Below are 17,062 nucleotides of genomic sequence, written 5' to 3'. Positions count from 1 at the left end.
GACCCCACCGGGATCGGAGGTGGCGGGCGCGGTGCACGCTGGGAATCGTAGTCCAGCGGAGGCCGCGGCCCCTTTAAGACGCAGTCTCGCGAGAGGCGGCGGTCACTGGGTGCGCGCGGCGCTGCCCGGGCCCGGAATCAGGATCGGGATGAAGGAGGACAAGGAGAACGCCAGGCCCAAGGAGCGGCGCGGGGCCTCCGCCGGGCCGGGGGTTCTGCTGGCCGCAGGGTCGGGCACGGGCCCCGCCGCCGGCACGGACGGCAGAGCCGGTGCCGCCGAGCTCGATCGCCTGGAGCGGCCCAAGGACAAGAAGGAGACGCTCAGCAAGGTGGGGCCTGCGCGCCGCCGGGAACGACGCCCTTCCCGGTAACGGGGCTCACCCTCTGTAACGGGCCCCTCCTCCCTCCGGTAACAGGGCTCCCCTTCTGTAACGGGACCTTGCCCTGCTAACGGGCCCTTGCGGGGGCCTCCTGGGACGGGACTTGTCGGGGGAGGCGCGGTAATGACTCGTCCCCGGTGCTGCCGCCGCCCTGAGCGCCGGTCCTGCCGTGCCGCAGGTGGTGATCCGCCGGCTGCCGCCCAGCCTGACGAAGGAGCAGCTGGAGGAGCACCTGCAGCCTCTGCCCGAGCACGACTACTTCGAGTTCTTCGCGAACGACTCCAGGTACGGCCGCCGGCCCAGCCCGGGCGCTCCCGGGAGCCGTCGCTGCCACCAGCCGGGCTCCAGTGGCGTCGCCGCCTCGTCAGCCGAGCGCTCTCGGTTTGTGTCTCTGCAGCTTATACCCGCACATGTTCTCGAGAGCCTACATCAACTTCAAGAACCAGGAAGACATAGTCCTCTTCAGGGATCGCTTCGACGGCTATGTTTTTGTCGATCACAAAGGCAAGTGAACGGCACTCGATGGATGTTGCTGCTTTCCTGCTGTCTGTGCCGTGTGCTGGTTGAATTTTGGAGGGGTGGGTGTGAGCACCCACGTCTGACTTCTTTGGGTTTAGTGCCTCAAATAACATTTCCAACACATCTAGAAATGCATACATATATAGTTCCAATAATATCTAGGTCCTTTAAATGAGCCGGTTTGCAGTGTAACAGCAAACAAACTGTGTTTGCCATACTCACCTGAATTTGTGCAGCCGTAAATGTAGTGTTCTTGTCAGAAGATAAAGCTTTAAAGCCTGCTTGTAATGTGTTGCATTCTACTGTATTTTGTCAAAAATTAAGATTTGCCTCAGTTGCAGTAACTTGAAATATTCTTTCTTGCACAACGAACACAGAGTCTGTAGGATGAGGCCATAATGTGGTGTGGTGCCACTGAGTTGGCTGAACTGATAGTCATGGGCAGTCATTAATCTAGTATGTCCTTGTCAGTCTGTGGATTTGCTGTTTTTTTAGTATAGTGAGAGTATTAAGGTCATGAATTCTACTGTCTGTAAAGTGGGGTTTTTTTATTAAATGGCTTTCCAAATACAATAATTTTTTAATGCTGTGTAAGTAGTCTCTTCTAGTATTGCATATTTCTTGTGAGACTTACCTTCCTGCTTTACATGTGGACAATATACTCTATTTTATATTTGTTTCATTTTTATTTTAATGTATTCTTTCCTCTCCTCTTAACAGGTCAGGAATATGCTGCCATAGTTGAGTTTGCACCTTTCCAAAAAGCTGCAAAAAAGAAGAGTAAGAAAAAGGATGCCAAAACTGGAACTATCGAAGATGGTATAACATCTTTGTTAGCTAGTTTGTTTTGCACGTGTAGAGTTGAAACCCTTAGCAGTAATTTGATGTAATGTTTTTGCTGTGACACTATAGTTCCACCAATAGGATGTTTGCTTAATTATATGTGAAGTTTATGAGTACTGCTTTGTCAGCTAGAAATCTATTAAATATGATTGTTCCAGACAAACATAATACAGCAGCTCATTTGAGAGCTGCTAACTTATGAAAAGGTGGCATATAAACAACCCAACTCAAGTAAATGTAACTCAGCAGTGCACAATGCAAATACTTTTCATGCAACAGTATCTCTTCTTTTTTTTTTTTTTTTTTTCCCCTTTTTTTTTCCGTCTCTTCTGTGTAGATCCAGAATACAAGAAGTTTTTGGAAAGTTACAGTGCAGATGATGAAAAACTAACCTCCACTCCTGAAACTTTGTTGGAGGAAATAGAGGCAAGAAACAAAGAGCTAATAGGTATGGAAATCTGTGTACTGTAGTTACATTTTCCTAGATCACGAAGAAACATACATGGTTTGTAATTTGAAGCTCAACCTGGAGGAGACTGAATTCTTTTGTGTGCCTGCTTAGTATTTGTTGAACCTTTAGGCTAATATTACTCAGTGTTTTTTGTTTCGTTCCCATGCTCTAAATTCTTCTGTAGGTATAAGTTTTAGATAACAAAGTTCCTTCCTGTTGCAGATGTTGTTAGCCAGACCAGGCTGTGAAGTGGCTGCATTTCAGTGAGATGCAGTGATGTTTAATGCACAGTGCTGTGATCAGTGATGTTCCATGCAGGCAAAAGTTAAGATATAGTGTGGTTGGGTAAAATACCACTAAAAAATGACCAGGTTGCTCTTTTTAAGTATGTTGCAGGGATCTCTTTAAAAATGAGAGAGTCTGGGAAAAGCCTATTGCAGACTGAATGTAGAGATAGGTGTAATGGATATCCTATTAGTATGCTAAAGTAGTTTATAGAATCCTAATAGTTGCCACTGTTTGGAGATAGGTTTGGAATACTTGTTTCACTGCTGTATTACTGTATGTGAGAGGAGACAGGCGGGGGAATGTGTAAGGCTGCTTCCCTTCATATACAGCTTTGTTGTAAGTATTGCACTATTGGATAAGACAAAATATTTACATTTGTTTTGTCTATTCTCCAGCTAAAAAGACTACTCCTCTATTGAACTTCTTGAAAAATAAACAGGTAAAACTTACCTCCAGAATTTGCTTGTTGTTTGCAAGTACCATTTGCTCATTCTATGTCTTGCTCATTGTATATTGATGCATTTCTGCTCTTTCTTTTGAAGAAGGAGCTTTTGACCCAGCTTGTCTACTTCTGGTTCATATATTTTGAAGGACTAGAGTGTTAGAATGGTGGTGCTTTGTGCCTGTAGGAATGGTGGTGCTTTGTGTACATTCTGGTTACAGTAAAACGCCTCTTGTTGCACTGACAAAACAGATTCCGTTTTAGTGCTTCCATTTTTAGTGCAGTTATGGCTGAGGTCCTTGTAGATATCCTTCTTCTAGCACATAACGTTATTTTAACTTCTAGCAATGGAGAAAATCAGAGGTGGGGCAGATTTAATTACAATTCAAATGATAAAGGCTGAGGCCAGTGTTGTGTTTGGGTTTTTTAAGACAATACAAATTAAGTGAGTAAAAAAAATACTGCTGCAACATATTCAGGTTCACAACAACAGAGATGACAAGGCTTTTTTTTTTCTTTGGTAACAGAGGCAGCTTTGAGGTTAAAAGAGATATTTTCTGGTGTGGAGAGACACTATTTCTCTTTGCTTTTACATACACAGAGACTGAGAGAAGAAAAAAGAGAGGAGAGAAGGAGGAGAGAATTAGAAAGAAAAAGACAAAGAGAAGAAGAAAGAAGAAAATGGAAGGAGGAGGAGAGAAGGAAGAGAAAAGAAGCAGAAAAACTGAAGAAAGTAGACAGATGCCCAGAAAAAGAAAGAGACAGATCAAAAGAAGAACCAAAGATTAAGGTCTAGAACAGTTCTTTATTATAAACTGTTACACTCCCTTTCCCCTATTATTTGTATATCAGTCTCAAAATGTGCTTTGGGTATTGTGTGAAGAATCACATGAGTTTGGTGTTAGTAAATGACCAATTTTTTGTAATATTCAATAGCAGGCATTGTAAAGGTTTACATGCTGTAATGTTTCATAGTAGTATTTACATTTTTTGTCATGTGACTGTTGTACATGCTGCGGTAAACAGGATTGTAAATTCACTATGGAATGGAGACTGTTTTTAAGCTTTCTAAAACAGCCTGGTTTAGGAGAAAAATCCTAGTCTGCTGTGTGAATAATGCTTACTCATACACTCCAGCTTTTAGAAATACTGTGATTTGCAGTAATATTTCTTTAATGTTTACTTCTTACCAGACTGTGGTTCCTTTGATGCAATTTCGATGTTGTGCCAGACAATATGTATTAGAGTGAGCTTTTTAGTTGAGACTTCTGTTTTCTTTGTAGCTACTTAAGAAGCCTGAAAAAGATGAAAAAGACTTGGAGAGAAAAGAAAAATCCAAGAAACTGGAAAAAGAGACTCTGAGGGAGGAAAAAAATGCGAGTAGTGCATCTGCCAAACGATCTGATGGGGAGACAAAAGAAGAGAAGGCAAAAAAGTATTCTAGTACTTGCTATAAATATATATGTATCTATAACTTGTTTCCTGATTGTACTGAGGCTTAGGTTGCTCTGCCATGACCATGTTTTGAAATTCCTTTCAAACGTTTTTTCTGATATAAGGCATGGGCTGTGTTCTCTGTGGCAGTGCACATCCCCATGATTACAGAAAGCTGTGTGAATTACCTGAAAATTCTTCATTAATGGACAGTTTTTAATATTTTTACAACTCATTATAGGAACTCCACTAAAGAAGCCCATATGTAGGTAACTGCAGCAGGCTGTGAGCACTGTCCTTGCAATGAGATAATTATTATAACCATGGCAAGAGGAGAGGTGTTCTCCAGTTACAAGTCCCACTAAGTGTTGTAAAAAGTCAAAATGGAAAATGTAATTCTCAACAGCTCCGTGATCTGTTCGAGGTTCAGTTCTGCCATGTGAGAAATACAGATAAGACAGACAAATTCAGATGTTTTTTCAAAGCCAGAAGAGACTCAGCCAGCTATGCAAGTAGGAGGCTGGGAAACTCTAGTGGGCAGTGTCCTCTCTGGCTGTCATGCATGACCTGGGCTATCACAGTCTCCCAAGAGCTCCCTAGAACCTGCCAGTGTGTCGTCTTCTTATTGCACATTTACACCGCTGTTACATTGATCTCCCAGCTCTGTTTGATGAATCTTTTGAGCTTAATTTTCAGTTTTGTTTTCATACAGATCAGAAGATGAGTGTGTAAAGGACTACAGGGACCGAGATAGAGATTTTGACAGAGACAGAGAATATGAGAGAGCACAGAGAGAGAAACTGAGACGCCAAGAAGAGGAGCGTCGGAGGCAGAAAGAGCGCTATGAGAAAGAGAAGGTTTTTAGAAGAAAAGAGGAAGAGGTGAAAAAGGAGAGAGACTTACTCAGAGAAAAGGGAAAGAAAAGTGATCTTACAGACTTTACCAGCAGCATGGACAAATCTGAGAAAGTAACCAAAGATGATAAAAAAGAGGATACAATTAAGAGGGATCGTATCAGAAACAAGGTGCTGGATTTCTTTAAATTCATGTGTTGATTCATAGGGATCAGTTTGTGATTTTTAGGATAAAAGCACTTCAAGGAAAGAACCATGTGGTTTCTCTGTTGGAACTTCTCCCTTCTCTAGCAATAAACTCTGCCATTGCTGGAAATGTCCACTAAACTTTGCTTAACAGTGGTATTTCTTGTCACTGTGTAAGAATTAAGCCAAAAAAACATGGGTTAAATTGTAAGACATTGATCCCTTTTCATTTGCTGACTTGTGCCATAGGCTGTCTCTTTAAGGTGTTGGTAGAGTATCAGTAATGTGCCTGTGTCTGCTGATGATGTAGGTGCTTGAAAATGCATCTCAAAGTGGGAGTGTGATTGAACAGGTTCCTTGAAATAGGGAACTGCAACTTGCAGAATTTGACATGTCATGTAGGCTCAAGAAATAATGTCTTGAGTGCAGTTTTATCTACTGTACAGAATCTGGTTTTGCAGCATCACTGTGCTTGTTTTCTGTATCACTTAAGACACTATCAGGTACAAATGAAACTCGGGGTTTTGAAACTTTGAAGTTGGCCTCTCTTCTGAGAGAGTGTAAGCTGAACTCAACAGGAAACTTGTCACAAATAACCTTAACTATGAGCAGTGTTCTTTGTGGCTTGAACAGGGATGTTGCTTTACAACAGAGACAGCCTTGATTTGGGACAATTGAAGTTACATTGCCATCACTGTGGAATAATTAAACTTAGCCTGAAAAGTTTGAATTTGAGCCATTTCTAATTCCATAGAAATGCCATAATAACCCTGAGAGCAGGAAGCTATGAAAGAGTCTAAATAGTTTTGATTTATTTCAGGATCGCCCAGCAATGCAGCTGTACCAGCCCGGAGCCCGAAGCCGGAGCAGATTGTGTCAGTATGAAGACAGTGCTGCAAAGCCCCCAGATCAGGGAGTGGATAAGAAACAAGAGGGTGAGACCAGTCACACGAAAGAAGAGGAGTGACTGATGTGCAAGCCTTATGTGTTCTGACTGTCTGTGCAGCCAAAGAGCATGTCCTACGCAATCCAGAAGTGCCTTCGGAGCGAAGAAGGAACAAAGGAAGAAAAGGGGGCATGGTGCTGTTGGATGTTTCTGGTTAAAGAACCTCAGTGTAGATTTGGAATTTGAAATGTGTTCTCATTGTAATATTTTCAGTTATTTGAACTTATTTTCCCAGCATCTAACTACAACAGAGAAGAGAATCTTTGCGAAATAGAAAGACTTTATGGCCTTAAGTTTGATAATAAATGAGTTGTGGTCAGGAGGGGATGAAACCTGGATGAAAAGCCAGAGCTCTACTGTAAGGCAATTGGAGCCAGTGTTGGATGCACTTAAGCAGAGGAAGCTTGAACTTGCCTGGAGTTAACACAGGTGTTGCTGTGTTGTGTGATGCTCCTACCTGAGGCAGTGAAAGCTAAAGTGTGTCAGTCTAGCACTGAGGTACATATACAGGCTGGGGTTGTTGAGGTACCAGTTGACAGGAGCCTTTCGGCACATAAGCAGAACATCTGGCAGTGCAGTAACCGTGTTAGGGAGGGAGAGACTGTCCTCTTCATTGGTTCTCTGGATAAAGTAACTTAAGTTGGAGTGTATGAATAAGCTGGCTTAATAGTTGAATATGTCTTGATAAATTCTCATGTAAAGTCTCCCTACATTGACATGCTTATTTTTAATCAAATGTAGCTGGTTTGGGCATCCTGTTCTTTCCCAGCATCTTCCCTTCTCTCAAGTCTGAAACACTTCTGAACTCCTGCCCTCTCAGAACTGCTTCCTCTTCCCTCATAACTTAAAGTATTGTTTTACAGCCCAGAACGAGACTTCGCCAGTAGCAGCTCCTCCCAAGATAGCGAATTTTAGCCATAGCTTTTTTTTTGTACTGAACCCAAATAAACTCGCACAAACTCGCTCAGCCGCCGCCGTCCCTCACTGCGTGCGGGACCGCCGGGCCGGCAGGGGGCGCTGCGCCGCGCGCTGCCCTCGCCGCTCCGCCCCCTCCTTTCCGCCTTCTCGGACGCCGCCATCGCCGGGACGCCGCGCCGCTCCGCGCCATGGTGAGACATCCGCGGCCATCCGTGCCCTCCCGCCGCGCCCCGAGCCCTCTCCCCGAAGCCGGCGCGTTCGGGGGTCCCGGCGAGCGGGCCGGCGGGGCGGGGCGGCCGCGAGGGAGCGGGAGGGAGCCGGGTTACAGCATTCCCGGCTCGCCGAGGCCTGGCGGGGCCGGGGCTGTGTGAGGGACTGACCGCTGCGCTCTCTTGCAGTCGTCGCATAAGACGTTCAAGATCAAACGCTTCCTCGCCAAGAAGCAGAAGCAGAACCGGCCTATCCCGCAGTGGATTCGCATGAAAACCGGCAATAAGATCAGGTAATGAGCTCGGCTGGTGCCTTCTGAGGAGCTGCGGCCGCGCAGGCTTAGTCAGGCGGCCTGGGCCGTACGGGCCGAAGGCGGGAGCTGATGGCGTGTATGCCAGCAAAAGCGCAGCTTTGTGGTCGTGAGGGCCATGCAGGTGAGGCCTCTTGAGGCAGCGTGGGGCTTCCATGCCATTCTCTGCTGTAGTGGTTTTGTACCAGTTCTCTGCAAGCGTCCACAGACGTTCAGTGATAGTACATGTAACCTGAAAACTTGAACTGTATGTGTGAATGATTTATTCCAGATTTTGTACATTGGTAGCTTCTCTATTCCTGATATTCCCGTTCCCAATACCTGTCTTTTCTCATAGCTGCTCCTCTGGGCTCCTTCATTCTCAAGGAACAGTTCCTGAGCATGGGAGCTCTCAGGTTCAGGGGATGGTGTGTAAGGGAGGAAAGGACTTATTGGATGTATGGGAAATCAGACTGATAGTAGGAGATGCTTGGCACCTGACTGCGGAATTAATTTGCCATAGTTCCTTGCTTTCCTGTTGTGTTTGTTCTCAAGCATTGTGCTTAGGGAAATGCTGAGTGCTGTGACACACTGGGTGCGCATGGGGCATGCACAGGGTGGTGCCTGTCCGATGCCTCTAGCTGAAAGCTGCAGCATAGTTCGATCACTCAGGCAGTCAGAGAGCTTTTTATCTCGTACACTCCTTCATCTGAGTTTTTTAAGGCAATAGAATTCCTTTTTCTCTCTTTGTTCTAAGCAGTGAGGAGAGCAACAGCAGCACTGGCTGGCTCACGCAGTGACACAGCACAACATTGTTAGATTCTGTTCTTGTAGCTGCTCTCAACTTGTTTCTAGGCAGGATGAGTGGTGTGTGCACTCAGCTGGATCCTTGTCTTCCACGTGCCAGGTTACAGCTGGGTTCTGTTCTAGCTAAATTGCAGTATTTTGAAATACTTGACCGTCGGGCAAAATCACAGATTTTTGTCTCCTGGCATTTGAGTAGCTGGGTCATCAGTTCTGTCCAAGCTTTGTGTTAAAGCAGGCTGCAATTGCAGTGCTTCCTGCTGTGGGAGTGCTGCCATTTTCCTGCTGAGAGCAACTCTGTTAATACTGTCTGTGGTTTCACCCACACCCTGGTGAAAGCATTTGTTCTTAACACGGACAAGTACATGCTCACAAGTTAATGTGCTCTCCTGGAAGAGACTTCATCATGTGCTGTTTTGCTTTCATGTTTCACAAATGTGTGTGTGCATTTTGCTAATTGACTCTGCTTTTGTCTTAGGTACAACTCCAAAAGGAGACACTGGAGGAGGACTAAACTGGGCTTGTAAGAGAAGGTGTACCGGGAGCTCTAATGAACACTGGTCTTTCTGTGTCAGATCGATAACACCCTCAAGTCACTCCTTCTGTGGTGCTGGACTGCAGTCCCCAGTGTGGGGTTTTTATAAGCTGGTCTGGGAGATGTTGATGTTAACTGGGAAAATCTTTGTATCTGAAACATGCAGACTGTGTTCTATTAGTGTTCTTTCAGGCATCACCATGAGCATTGACAGTGCACAGGCTTACTAATAAATATGGACCTGAATGACTTTGTTGAAGTTATTTCATACATATGTGGTGAGATTGTAACAATAAAATTCACAGTAATGTTACTTACATTCTCACTTAGTATGAGGAACCTTGGCAGCTCTTTTCTCTTCAGGTAGAGAAGGCTGTTCCTTTTCACTGACTGTAAACCTTCAGGGGCAAAGTACCAATTAAAAAAAAAAGTGAAAATCAGAACTGAAGAAAATCTCTTACAAAATGCAGTACTGTAGAGTGTAGCACATAATGTCTGTGTATTCCCTAGCATATTAAATAACCTGAGTTTTGTTCAGAAGTCGGTGTTGGTTTGATAAGTCAATGCCAACCACAGGTGCAGCTTAGTATAAAACATTCTCAGCAGACAGGTAGAAATTTAAGATGCTTAAAGGGAGAGTTTGCAGCAATTTAAAAAAGGAGAGGAAAAAGGGAATTCAAGGTCTCTGGATAGTTGGCACTTGGCTCCTCCGTGCTGGTATTCTCTGCTGGGGCGTGTGAAACCAATTTACTGCAGGGAAGCGGAGGAGGCTGTGGCTCTGCACCCAGTCCTTTCCGTTCTGCAGTGCTGCGCTGCAATAGCTGCTCTGGTCAGCAGGAAGGTCCCTGTTGCTGTGAGCCTGTTCTCAGCTGCAGCACTGAGGGTGCCAAGGTGTGTGGGTTCAGTCCTGGATTCAGCCTGTCGTGGTGGGTCCATTCCTGAGAGGCAGCTTCCTGAGGAAGCTTCAGGCTGCCACACCTTCTGTGTTGCTGCTTTTCACATTGAAGGTAAATAGATCTATCTCCTTTGTATTGCAACTCAGAACAAATAACGCTGGGCACAGCATGTGCCAAACAAGTAAATGCTAAGAAATGCACATCTCACTCAGGTCATGAGGTCTCTCCCTCCTAAGGTGTGCTGCAGGGTTCTGTCAGTTGGGCAAGGCTGGTATTTTTACCAACTTCAGGATACGTCAGGGGTATCCTCTAGCTTCTTACCCTGTCTGGTAAGAGTCTGGACTCTAGTTCATCATCAGGGGGAAGCAGTAAGTCACTGCAAGAGGAAAGCAGCAAACAGCATTACCAGAGATGTTTGAACAGAGGCTCACGTGCTGCAGCCACTTTAACCCCAATGATTTTTAAATCTCTTCTGCGCTCTTTTCTTTAAAGGGAGCGTTCAGGAAATAACAGCACTGCTGAGGATTGGAATTATGCCTTGGAGCCCAGTGAACCTCCCCCAGCCTCTCCACATCACTGCTGGCAGGCAAAACTGCTCATAGAGTTTCTCTCTAATTGTGTCTGTGGAGGAAAACTGATTTTATGGACTTGAGAAGGGAAAGACAGTTTTTTCTATGGCATTTGTGGGGAAACTTTCCTGAGCAATGGATTGAACAATTTATTACTATTTATTAGAAAGTCTCCCTATTACTATCATGACTATGATATTTTTATTAGATGAAAGTAGCTTCTACTAAGAAACTGTTTTGGAAAATAAGCCGTTGTATTATTTTCCCTGTTTGACTGAATCTGCTTTTCAAACTGGATATTGAGGGATAGCACGAAGTAAATTTAGTACAAATTAAACTTGGGTTAAACTTAATCTTCTGCAGAACCTTAACCAAATAAATATGTCTGGGTCTGAAAGTTTTCTGTTGTCTGTGGCAGCTCTCTTTGCCCTTGCCTCCCTGTGAGAGGGGATCAAGAATCTGCAGAACTGGGCTAGCACAGGATAACTGAGACATCAACAGAAGCTTTAAAGAAAAAAGATTTGGATATTCTAGTCCGTTGATTTTGGTGGATATGTTTTGTTTTCTGAGTGAAAAGTGAAGTTAGAGCTGATTGTATACTTGAGGAATATTTTTTAAACATGTCTCTATATCCAAATCAACTGCCTTTCTGTAGGTATGAAAATGAACCGAGTGAAACAAAGGGGAGGGTCACTGGAAGAAGACTTTTTTTTTTTTTTTGCTCAGTGGAAAGGAACCCAGCCAGGGCAGGGGGTGGCAATGGTGAGTATGTTGTAACACATATAGAGAAGCAGAGTTCTGGTCCTGCTGTTTCTGAAGTCCCCACCTAATTTGTCTCAGCACAGAATACAGGGTCAAACCCATGACCAAAAGATGGGGAGGAAAGTTGTCTTTAGAGGGCTTTGGTTATCTGTCAAGAGGAGGCAATTACTGAAAAGCATTTTGCCATATTTAAGTACAGCATTTGTCAGCGAAATTTTACTTTCAAGTGGAACATTTAAGTCCATGTTTCCAGGTGGAGTGTGACTAAGCCACAGGTACTATTTCCAAGGAAATGGCTCCTTCAAGGAAATTCTCATTAATTCCACTGTTTACTCTGTGCCTTACTCAGAGGAGGATGTAAGAGCCATCCTGTGCCCCTTCCCTGACAGCTGCAAAAGGGTGACAGAAGACTAATAGGTCAAAAGTATTTTGTCAGTCTTATCTGTCTTACCAACAGCACTTTGGTTACCAGAACTTGACATCAGTACTGTTCATGGAGTTTGTGCTGGCGTGAGCAGACCTGTGAGAAGTCAGCCTGCTCTCCCATGGCATGGACGTGGCCACAGCAGTTCCAGAAGGAGCTGTGTTGCCAACTTCTTCAATCTATTAGAGATTACAGAACTGACTGAACTGACTGAACTGAATTAGGCATTACAGAACTGTTGTAGATCAGGCATTAAATCTAGTCCTACTGTGTTTTTTATGTATGTGCTGCTGACCTCAGGGATTAAAAAGATGTCCATACACACCTATATGTCCACCCAGGCACCTGGACTGGGCATTATCCAGTCACTGGATCCCTGTTCACTCATGTGGAGGTCGCTCTTCCACATGTCATTACTGCAGACTGGATTATTTTGGTGTCCAAGCAGCATTTCAAAACACAGTTGGAATATAACTGGATCTGAATATAACTTAGCTCAGGATCTGTGGAACCCTCAGGCTCTAGTTCCCCAGAGGAAATTATCTGTGTGTCTTTGTGTATCTTTTCTGCATCAAGCTGCAAATTCACCTGTGTAGCCAGGCCGGATCACCTTGAGTCCCTCGGTCACCCCTGCAGACCCCCTGAAAGGCAGCTGGAAAGAAACCACAACTGCCCTCCCAAAGAAGGTGTCCCTGCAAGGGCTGCCCTGGGGAACAGAAACTCCCCAGTTCCTGTCTGAGAAACACTTCTCAAACGGGACTGCTATTTCGGGGCATAGGAATAGTCTCATGCTGATGAAAAAGAGGAAGGGGCTGTTGTTTTTCTGAAGATATTTTGAAGCAGTCCTGGCCTTTGAGAATGTAAAAAGTTGAAATCATCAGGGCAGAGCTCCAGTTGGTGAACAAAACACAAAGAGACAAGCAGAGGTTTTGCCCTTTTAATGCAGTGACCGAGACGTACATGCAGTGTTACGCTGCTGCAGTGATGTTCATCAGAGTTTCATTTTTGAGTATGACCTCAGTATCAATAAAAATAATCTCAATCTCACAGCCTTCCCATACCTTTTCCACAGTTTCCAAGAATGAATCATCTTTCCAGAGCTGTTCCTGAACTCTAATCCGCACAGGAGCCACCACATGCTGCCCCACTGGTGTTGTTCCTGCCTCCTTAACTCTGGCCCTCATTCCTAATGGGGTTGAGCATTTCAGGTTTCCTGGGATGGGGATCTCCAGGGAAGGGCTGCCAGTGTGAGTTGTTTTGCACTTTGAAAGGCTTCTCTTGGCCTGGACTCCTCTCACAAACAGGGCCCTTAGCTCTTACTCTACTGAGAATCAGCTTTATAATCAGCTGTCATAAACAAACATCAACCCAGAGAAGGTGCATATGGCAGGGATCAAGAGATCTCACAGAGAGCTGGAAAGCATTTGCAGCATGGGATCCACACATGGTGGGTCAGCATCCTCCTGTGGGCATGCGGGGTGTTGGGGAAGCAGCTGCCCACAGCAGAGCTGACGTGTGAGCCCCTGCCATGGAGATCTGCTGGGATGCAGCACGGAGTCCCCATCCACAGGGGCACAGGGCAAAATCCCCTATGCAGACCGGCAGTTTTTTTGGAAGGGCTGTCCCAAGGTAGTGCTCCCAGCGGCCATAGTGCTCTACACACACACTAGAACAGCCCCAAAAGACCACAAGAGCCAGGGTGGCCATGGTGCCATGGTTTAACCCTCACTTGGCCAGGATTTTGAGCACCCAAGTTCCCAGCTCCCTGCAGGCTTTTCTGGCTGCTATCCAACATGGGTTTACAGGTGAATGGGGCCAGGAGAGCTTCAGCGCTCGTGAAAGAAAGCAAATGCCTGTCTAACAAAGCCTCGGAGAGTCGACAGGCTCCAGGAGTGCTGGGCTTTTCCCTCGGCCCCAGAGTCCACAGAGTCCTGCCCTGCCCCAGCCTCTTTGGATGACTTACAGTTGTTGTTGGTGTTGTGAGAGTGCAGCTGGACCAAGTCCTCCTCCAAGGCCCCTGCCAGCTCCTTCAGGTCCCTGGAGGTGTCTGCTGGCAGGTACTGCCAAGCCTTGCGCCCGTTGTGGTCCCTGCAGGTGGTGTCTGCCCCGTAAGCTCCCACCAGCACCTTGATGAGCACCTCGTGTCCCTGCAAGGCAGCCAGGTGCAAGGGGGTGAGCCCGCCGCTGGCTGTGGGGATGTTCATGTTGACAGGGTAGCCTTTCTTCTGGGCATGAGAGATGACCTGGATGAAGCTCTCGTGGAGACCATGCTTGGCAAGCCAGTGGAGGGCGGTGAAACCTGTCACAAAGTCTCTCCTGGTCAGCAGGCTGGGATCCAGGTCCAGCAGTTTGATGATGCTGTCCGCATCACCCTCAGCCACCGTCAGCAGCCATGCGTGCTCCAGGGGATCAAGGACAAGGGGCAGCAGATCAGGGCTCTGCTCAGGCTTCTGCTCTTGGTGCAGTCCTGCAGGAAGACTGCTGGTGTTGGAGGTCTTCTGAGCAGTGGCAAACCACATGGTGCTGCCAGGGCTGTTGCTCTGCAGGAGGATTTCCTTCAGCTCCTTCCTCCGGGTACTGCTGGGGCTAGTGGAGGACCTGCCTGAAGTCCTACCCCAGCTCCCCAGGCTGTGCCTGCTCCAGTTGATGCTTTTGTTGGTGTCCATCTTCTGCAGTGTACGGAAACGCTCCCTGCTCTCCAGGGTGGCTGACCAGAGATGGGAACTACGGGCCAGACTGCCTGCTCGGGGCTGGGCGGCATCCAGGAAGGAGAACCTCCGGGAGATGCCAGCTACCTTCTGCTCTGCCACGCTCTTCTCCCGCTCCTGCCGGGCCATGGCGGTGCCTCTCGCAGGGCTGTCCCCAGCAGGGCGCAGCTCACTCTCCCCAGCTCTCACTCCGCGCTTCCCCTCCCGGCGTTGGGCGAAGGAGGAACCGATTCCGCACGGCGGGAGGCCATGGCGGCGGAGCCACGGCGCTGCCGGGGCGGTGCAGGTGACCTTTGGTCACGTTGTGTCCATGGCTGCCGCCGGTGCCGGGCACGGCCTCAAACACGGGCTGGCTCTGCCCCCCCGGCCCCACTCGCCTGCGGCGACACAGAGGGAGCGCGGCCAGGAACACAGGAGGGTGCGGGAATGCAGAGAGTGCGGGAATACAGGAGGGTGTGGGAATATAGGAACGTGCGGGAATACAGGGAGCATGCAGAACCGTGGGACCGGGCGGAGGCACGGGGGTCCTGGGCAGCTACAACAGAAATTGATGAACTGTATTCTCCTGTCTGAACAGTCTCGTTTAGCACTGCTGGCTCATCATTAGCACCTGAAGCAGCCAAAGCCTTAGGCCATAAGAGTTGACCAAACATAAACTTTTGATAAAACGATGCGGCTAACAAAGCACTCTCGGAATTCAGAAGATATGAGCAGAATGGAGATGATAAGGACCAAGGAGACAATCCCAGGAGAATCAAGTAACATCAGAAGGCAGCCAGCCCAGATCCTGTGAAACCCAGAAAGAAATCAAGATACTGCCAACCAGAATTTAGTGATTGAGTTGGATTGAGTGATGAGTGTCAGGGGTATAACTGAGAGGTGTGAATTGGGGTAGGGGTTCCTCTCTGGAAGCACCAGCTTGAGCTGTAACCAAAGAACTAACAAAAGACTCATTGGAAATATTCACTTGAACTCAGCATTCTTGGCAGGGTCAGACCCTGTTACATTGTCTGGCATGTGCAAATCCATGACGCTGTTCCCCAGGACACTTCCTCTGACCCCAGCAGCATCCCAAGGTTGTCTTACTGAGGCACTTGCCTTACAGCTCCCCTGAAACAGTTCCCCATGACTGCAATGCTTCTCCTTGATACTGTGCTCTGGAAAGCCTAGGTTACTGCCCCAAGAGGCCATGTTCCCAGTGGCTGGTGGGTCTCTCTGATGTCAGGGAGACACAGTCTGTGTTTGGGTCCTTGCCACCCAGTGTTTTATCCCACGGGGAATTTGGCCTTCCTCTCTTGCCGTGATTCCCTTTGTAGCACAGTCTATGCCTGGTGTTGCTGGCAGCGGCAGCCACCAGCAGTCTGTACCCTAATTTTGTTAGAAATCGGGACAAATTCTTCTGCCCCAAAAGCCCCCAGTCCTCTTTCTCTCCAGAGGTTTCTTATCCATGACTGCTCTGACACCTGTGGCTGAACTGTCACCAGGTGGTTTTGCAGCTGGTCAGGCAGCTAAAAGCCACACCAGCCCCTTGAACCTTTTTTTCTTTGCCTTCCCCAAGCTTTAGCCCTATTCTGATTTGCCCTGAGCTGGTCATCAGCCCTTGAGGGCCTTTGCCTTTTTCCAACCACTTGGACCAGTTTTTCTGGGATGTGTGGGGAGTTGGCATAATCTCAAACCCCAAACAACTGGTGATGAAAGCGTAATTGTCCCCTTGCTCCCTTTCTGGAGCTGCCTGGTTTTGTCACTGGGTTTTGTTGGCTTCTGTGGGCTCAGGGAGGCAGAACACTTGAGCCACACAGCCATGGGATCCTGGTGAACAGTTGAAAACACTTGGGTGGCATCTGGGGAAAACAAGGAGGGAAATAAGAAGCTGCTCTTGGGGAATGAAGGCACTAATGGTCCAAAGCAAACCTCCTATTTAGGGCTATTGTGGTCATGCCTGCATTAGGGACTGGACACTCTTGGTGAGCGCTGACCATGATAAAACCAGGGTGACAACCTTGGGGACTTAACTCGGGAGTCTAGGGGCCGGGAAAGTCACTTTGAATAAGGACTGACTTTCCTCTCTCTCAGCCTTGTTTGGTGCTTGTGCTGCCATCAAATGAAGGGAAACCCAAACGGCACCAGCTACACCCTCGAAGCTGCAGATATGCTCATGATAGGCCGGGAGCTGAGGCTGCACCGCCGAGACAAGCTGGGCCAGGACGGAGCTGTGGTGCCCCTAGGAACAAATTCGGCACAGCTGCACTCAGCCGGGTGTCCGGGCAGTCCTGAACCGTCCAGCGGACCTGGGACAGGGCAAGTGCGCGAACTGCACGGACATTCTGCTTGAAATAGCAACTCATCTCCTGAGGCTGGGGGACCTGAATGGACCCAAACCGCGAATCCCAGCCCAGCCTCGGGGCTGCACGGCTCCGCCCCGGCCCGGCCCCTGTTACCGGAGGGGCCGCAGGGCATTGGGACGGGTCCCCCTGGGCCTTCCTAAGGAGTCGGCGCAGGGAACCCTTCCCCGAGCTGGGAGCGGGCAGGGGCCGGGGGGCCGCGGAGGAGCCGGGCAGCACGCGGGGCTGGGGACCCGCTGGCCGGAGCTCCCCTTTCGCCTGGC

The 17,062-nt window shown here is 47.6% G+C and overlaps 3 protein-coding genes and 1 non-coding gene across 4 annotated transcripts; 3 read left to right on the top strand and 1 right to left on the bottom strand.

The window, feature by feature from the left end:
- Positions 1-90: 90 nt before the first annotated feature.
- Positions 91-7,305, top strand: UPF3B (UPF3B regulator of nonsense mediated mRNA decay). The gene is made up of 10 exons (XM_048319162.1): positions 91-328; positions 558-664; positions 777-883; positions 1,619-1,717; positions 2,079-2,189; positions 2,876-2,919; positions 3,524-3,712; positions 4,206-4,357; positions 5,069-5,381; positions 6,217-7,305. The coding sequence occupies exons 1-10, from the start codon at positions 149-151 to the stop codon at positions 6,361-6,363; spliced, it is 1,449 nt and encodes a 482-aa protein (XP_048175119.1). The 5' UTR covers positions 91-148; the 3' UTR covers positions 6,364-7,305.
- Positions 7,281-9,344, top strand: RPL39 (ribosomal protein L39; the record flags this gene model as incomplete). The annotated part of the gene is made up of 3 exons (XM_048319189.1): positions 7,281-7,451; positions 7,659-7,762; positions 9,042-9,344. Coding segments are annotated over 3 exons (324 nt in total), but the record flags the coding sequence as incomplete, so codon positions are not given.
- LOC125333498 lies at positions 8,795-8,926 on the top strand. Its single transcript, XR_007206889.1, has one exon. It is a non-coding gene; the product is annotated as a small nucleolar RNA SNORA69 (small nucleolar RNA).
- Positions 9,345-12,672: 3,328 nt separating the features above from the next.
- Positions 12,673-16,989, bottom strand: SOWAHD (sosondowah ankyrin repeat domain family member D). Its single transcript, XM_048319157.1, has one exon. It carries the CDS (start codon positions 14,584-14,586, stop codon positions 13,576-13,578), a length of 1,011 nt encoding a protein of 336 aa, XP_048175114.1. The 5' UTR covers positions 14,587-16,989; the 3' UTR covers positions 12,673-13,575.
- Between the last annotated feature and the right edge of the window lie 73 nt (positions 16,990-17,062).

This window comes from Corvus hawaiiensis, chromosome 14 (genome assembly GCF_020740725.1).
Source record: "Corvus hawaiiensis isolate bCorHaw1 chromosome 14, bCorHaw1.pri.cur, whole genome shotgun sequence".
Taxonomy (NCBI): domain Eukaryota; kingdom Metazoa; phylum Chordata; class Aves; order Passeriformes; family Corvidae; genus Corvus; species Corvus hawaiiensis.
This window is presented reverse-complemented; position numbering and strand designations above follow the sequence as displayed.